This window comes from Channa argus, chromosome 17 (genome assembly GCF_033026475.1).
Source record: "Channa argus isolate prfri chromosome 17, Channa argus male v1.0, whole genome shotgun sequence".
Lineage (NCBI taxonomy): Eukaryota > Metazoa > Chordata > Actinopteri > Anabantiformes > Channidae > Channa > Channa argus.
Genome location: NC_090213.1, coordinates 22451 through 30905, shown reverse-complemented (window position 1 = coordinate 30905; position 8455 = coordinate 22451). Strand labels below are relative to the sequence as shown.

The 8455-nt window shown below is 40.5% G+C and overlaps 1 protein-coding gene across 1 annotated transcript; it reads right to left on the bottom strand.

Annotated features, from left to right (window-relative positions):
- Positions 1 to 395: 395 nt before the first annotated feature.
- Positions 396 to 8323, bottom strand: LOC137102571 (E3 ubiquitin-protein ligase TRIM50-like). The gene is made up of 10 exons (XM_067482223.1): positions 8126 to 8323; positions 7815 to 7941; positions 7552 to 7722; positions 4095 to 4190; positions 3760 to 3990; positions 3619 to 3641; positions 3069 to 3193; positions 2798 to 2979; positions 1380 to 2448; positions 396 to 984 (listed from the first exon to the last, which is right to left on the bottom strand). The coding sequence occupies exons 1-9, from the start codon at positions 8224 to 8226 to the stop codon at positions 2041 to 2043; spliced, it is 1464 nt and encodes a 487-aa protein (XP_067338324.1). The 5' UTR covers positions 8227 to 8323; the 3' UTR covers positions 396 to 984; positions 1380 to 2040.
- Between the last annotated feature and the right edge of the window lie 132 nt (positions 8324 to 8455).

Below are 8455 nucleotides of genomic sequence, written 5' to 3'. Positions count from 1 at the left end.
ACACTTCTGGAAACAATCTGTGTTTTTATTAAATTATGTGGTTTATGACCTAGAGTTTGTTTTTCTCAGGAAACATCTGTGGAAATGAGAGAATAAAAAAGGAGGATAAAACCAGCTACCGTGACCACATGAGAACTTCAGACCTCCTATATGCTTACAGAACCAGTATTGGTTCTCCTCAGGTACCATACTTAAAGACAATTCTGAGGCATTTCTACTGAATGTCATTCTTTGAAATTTAGCAGCTATCCTTCACTATACTAAAATATCTTCTTAAAAACATATCAAGTTGTTAATATCAGCTCCATCGTTTCTATCTCCAACATTTAAGTGATGAACACATTAATGTATTAGTAATTATAATATTCGGATCTATACTTTTTAATATTTTAAATGCAGGTTTACTGTAAGACAGGATTTCTACATTGTGGTTGTGATACTTTTACTGTAGTAAATGGTTTAAGTACTTCTTCCAGCATAAATAAATTTATATATACATATATTATTTATTTATTTTCTAATAAAGATAGTAACAAGTAAAGTAGACTAGGATATGACAGGGGGACATGTAGAAAGGATGAGGAAGATGAGCGTAATGACTGTCTCTGTGGGAGATGTTCTCAGACAGACAAGTGAGTAATGCAGTTAATCCAAAAAAACAAACACTTCCTGTTTGTTTAAACTTTATTTCACCTCCACACAACTCAGTCTTATTTTTGAAAACCTGCAGATTTTAGTATAAAAGCACACAAACATTTTTTTTAAATGTAGCTTATAAAAATGTATTGATGAATGCATGAATGAGGAAGAGGACAAGGGTAAAGATCCCAGCCCTGCAGCATCAGTTGGTCAAAATGATGAAGATGAAGATCAGATTCTGGGGCCTGGTCTGGAGCTCTGCTGATACTCTGGAAGGTGGTGAAGGATCCAGGCAGCGGGGGTGAACATGGCGATGGCAAAAACCGACATGACGAAGAAACTTTGCTTCATAAAAAAAAATAAATAACAATACTAATTAAAAGCTGAAATCTGACACCCCAACCCTTGCCCCTTTAATGTTGAACCAGATTTCAGACACTGAGAGGGTGGAGTGGTAGAGAGTGACTGAAAGATTTAGTAGATAATTTATTATTATTATTTTTTAATATGGTGAGAACAACAGCTACTCTGAGACTGAACGATAGCACTTGAAGAACCAGGTCATGGTTCAAACTGGGTCAGACAGAACTGCAACTGATTTTATGGCTGACAGAAGATGAATAAAGTAAAATATATAATTATTATATAGTTATTATCAGTTGCTCAATTAATAGTTATCAGCTTGTTATAAGTTACTTATCAGTTATTGGTCTGTTATTAGCCGGACATGTTAGACTCACTGCGGCTCCGATCTTGTCCTTCGGGGGTTTGCTGTAAATCTTCTTCGTCATCTCCTGTAGGATTTTTTTGGGACGAGTCAACGTGGGAAAAGAAATGTTACCCATCATCCTCAACACACCACTCGCCATCCTCACAGCTCAGGAACACCTGTCTGAGGCTGATGATGTGTTTCGTTTAAAAACTCAGTTTGAGGATTAATTAGAGCCACAACAAGAAGAACTAGAGAGGAGAGAGTGTGTGTGTGTCTGAGTGTGGGGGAGGACTACTGTAGAGACGGGGAGGCGGGTCTGTGCAGATGAGTGGTTCAGCTGCAGCATGGAGCTAATTATAGTTCAAACAATAAAACCAAGAGAATGCGTGATGATGAGTAACGTGCAGAAAAAGACATGAAGCTGCTCAACATCACACAAACACACACACATACATTTTATTCAAAGGGCAATATACAGAATAATAAAATATAAACTATATATAGACACATTACAAGAATAGAACAATTGTGCTAAAAATTATATATGCTTGTAAAAACAAACATATATAAATACATACAGATGAGTTTTACTGTAACACATCTGTAATGTGTTACAGCACCAATATCCTAACCCTCTGGATCTGGATCTCAGCTGAGACTGAACTAGTTAAATGTAGTATGATTTTCTGTCACTTGTGTTTAAGGGTCTGAGGGAGGGGGCTGAGGTGCTCCCTGTGGGGCTGGAGGAGGGCCAACGGGTGTTTGTTGTCTCCCCGGTCATGCCAGCAGACGTCCAGCAGGGGGTAGACTTTCCCCTGCACCTCCAGCTTGAAGCTGTAGATAAAGGCCAGCTCATCAGGACTGTCACTGTTATAGAAGCTTAGGGCTCCACCCTCATAGTCCAGGAACAGTCCCACTCGTTGAGGGGGCACAGACAGTGGCAGGACCACTCTGGGGGAAGCGAAGGCTTCATAGACACCGTCTTTCAGTCCGATCAACCACACTCCACTTTCTGGGTTTTTCACCACTTTGGTCTTACGATGAGTTGTTCCTTTGATCAAACCAAGACGCCACCTGGGTTTGTTCCCCACCTCCACCTAAACAAGAAGCAGAACACATCAAAAACACAGCTGATGTAAGTACAAAATAACACCAGGTTCAAGTTCTGTCCTACAGTCCTTTTTCTCTCAATTTTTCCTCCAGCCTTCAGATGTCCATAAAGCCTTCATTTCCTGGCTCCACCTGCACACCTGTTCTACATTTAGTCCCTTAGAGGATCCATGACCTCATGGTTGCTCTGTGTCAGTGTGTACTATAATCTGGTGTTTATGTATGTCTGATTTGTTCATATACCTTGTCACCATTTGCCTGTCTCCAAGCTCTGCCTGGTTTATATCACCTGGATTTTAGCTGTAAATAACATCCCTGGGTCTTTTCTGGGTTTACCTCCCAGTAGTGTTTCCCAGAAGAGAAGCCTCGATTTGTCAGGACACAGTAACTGAAAGTGAACCTCTCTGGATTATCAGGAAGTCTCCGCAGCAGAGACCCACAGACTACCACTGTGTCCCCATGAAGGAGCTCCAGAATTGGGTGAGCAGTCTGCGGATCCAGCTTCAGAAGCTCCATAGCTCGATGGGAGACAAAGATTTAGTGTTAAGACTGAAACAAGTTAAGACAGGGGCAGGTACATTTCAAGGACAGGACAAGTATTGTGTACCTGGCAGGACTTTGCGGTGCAGTCTCTTCCACACTGTGAGTTTAATGTCATTGTGGTTGAAACCAGGTTTGAAAATGACAGAGCTTCTCTCATCTCGTTGCTGCAGATCCTGACTTTGCCTGAACCTGGACACAGTGATCACAGAGTGGTGTCTCTTGATTACAACCCTGTTTACCTTAAATGACATAATTTGTTTTTATACAAAAATTTCACATCAGCACTTTCTGAGATATGGAGTACATCAGGTTCGAGTTCTTGGCCCTCATCTCTTCTCACTCTACATTTCACCTATCAGCCAAATTATATGTACTCATGGAATTATTTTCCATTGTTATGCAGATAATGATAATCTGTATGTTTCCTTTGTTAAATTGACTTTTTCTCCTTCCATTTGCACCTAGTGCTGCTCAGTGATGATTTGTTGGGCTTTCTCTATAACACTATAACGTCTTGGCCTTACTTTGTAAAATGCCTTGAGATGATGCTGTTGGGTTTGACACTATATAAATAAAACATCAGTGGACTGACATCATGTTGGTATGTTTGTTACCTTGGAGCGATTGATCCATATTTCTGTAAACAGAAAACACATTACACTATTGATATTTTTTACAGTCAGAAACAGGCTTAGTTTTAACTGGTTTTGGACTTTGACTTAAAGAGAGTGTTGGATCCAGTTTAACAGATGTACCACTATAAAGTCCAGGTGCCCCTCATTACTCAGGTCCTGCAGGGTGCTGTAGGCCTCCTGCAGCCGATTAAGGTTGTGGTTTAACTGATCTGTCTGGTTCTGGAGGGATAATATGAGGGCGGCAGCTGACGTCTCCACCTGCTGCATAAAACCAGCCTCCTCCACCTCCAGGCATCGTCGCAGTTCGCCAAACTCCTTCCTTACAACCCACTTGAGCACATCAGACTCATTCTGATTGGACAGAGAGCAACAGGTGGCACAGTCAGACTCACTTCCTTTGACTTTTCCTTTGACTTTATCTCAGATCATTTAAGAAAAAAAAATCATGGACCCACTGTAATCCTGGATTTGTTGTGAGCCAGTTTACAGATATGATCCTCTAGTTTACGTTTCTGCTGCTGGAACTCGGTCATCAGACAGGAAATGTCCTCCTGAGACACACAGGTAAAACAAATTGTTTTTGTTTTAAAAAGTTTAGTGTGTAAAAATTTGTTTGTGATTAATTAGTTCGAACAAGCAGCTATGAAGCAGACCAATTCAATTACAGGATTAACGTAACTGCACTAGGTTGGCTTAACTCTGATAGACTTCAATTTGTTTATGTTAATGATGAATCCTCCATGCACACAAAGGTTAGCTATGGAGTCCCACATGTCTCCGTGTTAAATACTTTTTACTTTATATATGTCTCCTTTAGGCAACATTATTAGAAAACAATCCATAAATTTTCATTGCTATGCTGATGATATCCAGCTACATTTATCTATGGAACCAAATGAAAAAAATCAGTTAATCAAGCTTGCCTACAAGAGATAAAGGACTGGATGTCCCACAGTTTTTTAGATCTAAACTCAGACAAAACTGAAGTCATAGTATTTGCGCCCAAAAATCTCAGAAATATGATGTCCAACCATTTTGTTACTCTAGATAAGTCTGGCCCCAGTTCTACTGCAAGGAACCTTGGAGTTATTTTTGACCAGGATTTGTCCTTTACCTGACATATAAAACAAATCTCTAGAACAGCCTTCTTCCACCTATGGAACATTACCAAAATTAGGAGCATCCTGTCTCAAAGTGATGCCAAAAAACTAGTCCATGCATTTGTTACTTCTAGGTTGGACTACTGTAATTCCTTACTTTCAGGATGCCTTAGTAACTCTCTAAAGAGCCTGCAATCAATCCAAAATGCTGTGGCAAGAGTGCTGACTTGAATTAGCAACAGAGATCATATTTCACCTTCACTAACTTCTCTCCATTGGCTTCCCATAAAATCTAGGATAGAATTTAAAATACTGCTTCTTACATATAAAGCTCTGAATGGTCAGGCTCCATCATATATAGAAGACCTCATAGTTCCATTTTATCTCAGTAGACCACTTCGATCTCAGAACGCAGGCCTACTTGTAGTTCCTAGAATTTCCAAAGGTAGAATGGGAGGCAGAGCCTTTAGCTATCAAGTTCCTCTCCTGTGTAACCAGCTCCCAGTTCAGATTCGGGAAGCAGACATCATCTCTACTTTTAAGTCTAGGCTTAAAACCGTCCTCTTTGATAAAGCTTATAGTTAGTTATAGTCATGCTGCTATAGACTTAGACTGCTGCGGGACCCACCCCCCGATACACTGAGCACCTTTCCTCCTCTTGATCCTCTCTCCTCTCACCCCACAAGTGTCACCACTGTATGACATTAACTCCGTGTTTTCTCCCATAGTGGTCTTTCTCCTTCTCGGTCCCCCTCTCTCTGTCCCTTTCTGCAGGTATCCCTGGCTTTGAAGCTATGTGTTTTCTAGTGTGCAGCTACTGGTCCTACCAAGCTGCCCAGTGTTTTGTTGTTTTTTTCTCTCCACTTTCCGCTCAGCCCAGCCGATCAAGGCAGATGGCCACCCACCCTGAGCCTGGTTCTGCTAAAGGTTTCTTCTGTTAACAGGGAGTTTTTCCTCTCTACTTTTGCCTAGGGCTTGTTCAAGGGGGAATTGTTGGGTTCTCTCTATACATCTTTATAGTCTTGACTTTATTCTGTAAAGTGCCTTGACATGACTTTGTTGTGAATTGGCGCTATATAAATAGTTGGTTGAATTGAATTGAATTGAATTGAATTCACCTGACTACAAATATGAACACAAACTGCTGCAGGTGAAGGTCACAGCTTGATGAACACATTTGACCTTATTGTTGCTGGAAAGAAAGCTTGTATGTGACTTCTGTAAAAGTGTGTTTAATCACTGATAATATGATGTGAAATAATGGCTGCTTATCTGCAGTGACTCAACAACCACAAACTGTTGTGGGTTAAATTGTAACCACTGGACAATCAACATCACTTCCCAGGAGACAAATCCCATCCCAAATGGATCAGAACCACATCACTTCTCTACAACTGAGAAATGTGTGAACAGAACCAAAGCATTTAATGGAGCTGTCATCAAGTATCATCGTATGTTCTATACAGTTTTCAGAGTTTTACAGTTAAATGTCAGTGACCCACCTGCACTGTACATTTTGGTTTCTCAAGATTATCATTTCTCAAGTTACCAGTGCTGGTGGTTGGTCTGCTGTGGGTTTTTGCTGCTGGAGGGACAATCTGGTTCACTTGAGCAAAAGGATGGACTCCAGGAGGCAGAACACTTAAACACAGTAAGCTGCTAACTGGACTGTACCAAGAGGCTGCTACTTCAAGAAGGAATTGTAATTTTTTTAGATTTTTGATCACTTAGCTATGAACACAGCTATGTTATGGTAGGTATTTGATTCAGTAGTTTGGATAGTTTAATTATTTGCATCTGTTAGATTTATTGTTATATTTAGTTATATATAAATTAATTGCGAGTTTTTATCTTTTAGTTACCCCTGGAGTGTCTTTCATGGTCTGATCAGCTGTTACATACAGTATGCTCCCCTGGGTGTTTGTGGGTTAGTTTTGTTTGGTTACTTTGTTTCTGTTAGTATGTTTCTTTAGAGATAATTCAGTTGAGTCTGATTGAGTCTGAGAAATAATATTAATAAAAACATTTTTTTTAGAGTGGTTAGCCTGGAGGGTCCGACTTCAAATCTGGCTTCCATACATATTTATTAAGTAATCTGTTAGCAGACAACTTTAACTTGTGGTAAATAGAATTGTTTATGTTGTAAAATTATTTTAAGGTACAAAATGCCAAGGAGATGAAAAATAAATTAGATCTGTAGTTTGAACATGTAGTTTAATTCTCTTTTTGTTAAAAGTGATTTTATAATTTTTTTTATTTTTCATTTAGAAACTCAAACTCAAAGTGTTTGCATCAGTACCAAAAAGTATCATCAGTACCAAAAACGTTTAAACACTACTTGTCAGTGTTAATTATAATAAAGTGCAGTAGTTTATTTTGTCATTATACATAAAAAGTGTACAACAAAATTTCATAAGATGATCAGATAGAGTGTTAGTCCTAAGCCACAGCGACTAAGTGCGCCACCACTATGGGCTGACCTGACCTGGTCCCTAACACACGTTTTTGGTGGTAGGGAAAACCAAAGCAAACATGGGGAAAACAGGCGAACTCCAAACAGAAATCAAACCCAGGACCTTCTTGCCATAAGGCAAGAGTGCTAACCACTCTTTCACCTTGCTGCCCCCCTCCCACAAAATTGACCCTGTGTCAATGTCAGAAAACGCCAGACAATTTAAAGGCTATGCACCAAATTCTTTGGCTTTTCTGTTATTAAGGATGTATGTTTTACATCATGCAAAAACCCCTTGGTTTGTTGCTTTCACAGTCATGTCAACCGTGTGTGTCTATAAATTTCTGACAATAATTGTACCTTCATGCGACTGTAGACGGAGCCTAAGGGGGTAATATTGTGTCCACGGTGAGAACCAATGCTTCCACAGAGACCACAGATCACCGTTCGTTCATCTTCGCAGTAAAGACTCAGCGGGTTGTTGTGCTGAGTACATGTCTCAAGGTGAGCTCCACCTGAGACGTTCACCTCCTGTCAGGACGAACAGGTAAATACTAGGTCAGGGCTGCTTGTTAAAAATTGATGTTTGTAGTTCACCAGTAACTGGTTTTAGGTGAACTTGCCTGCAGCGCCTCAATGACTCGAGCCAGACTGACGTTAGGAGGAGGACTGTCTCCATCCACAGCACAGCGACACACAGGACACTGCAACTGGCCAAGCACGTCCATTGTCATGGAACGCACACAACACCTGCACAAGTATGGGAAAGGACATGTGAGTACATGTGAAGTCGCAAAAGGTGAGTCTGAAACAGGAGAGGTCAGGTAAGTTCAGGACAGGTAGGGAAAGGTGAGAACAAGTAAGATCAGTGAAGGTGAGAACAGAACTGGTGAGATGACATGAGATCAGGAAAAGCGCGTTCTTTCCATCTCACCTGCAGTATGAGTGTCCACACTGTAACATCAGAGGTTCACTGAAGATGTCCAGACAAACTGGACACCTAAGCTGCTCCTCCAGACTCTGACGACGCTCCATACCACCCCAACACCTGGACCAGAACCACTAGGGCAAAAACGACTGGGACCAGCAGAATTGTCCAGACTTCAGTTGACCGCATTAAACCAGTGACAGGTCTAACTCAACTGATGGTTTCTCTGATTTTCACTGCATTAATAGACATAGGTGTAAAAAATATTTTCTGTGATGTAATTGGACAAGCAATGAAAAGGGTGGAGTAAGCAGCCGATTGGTCTTTTTAATTCAA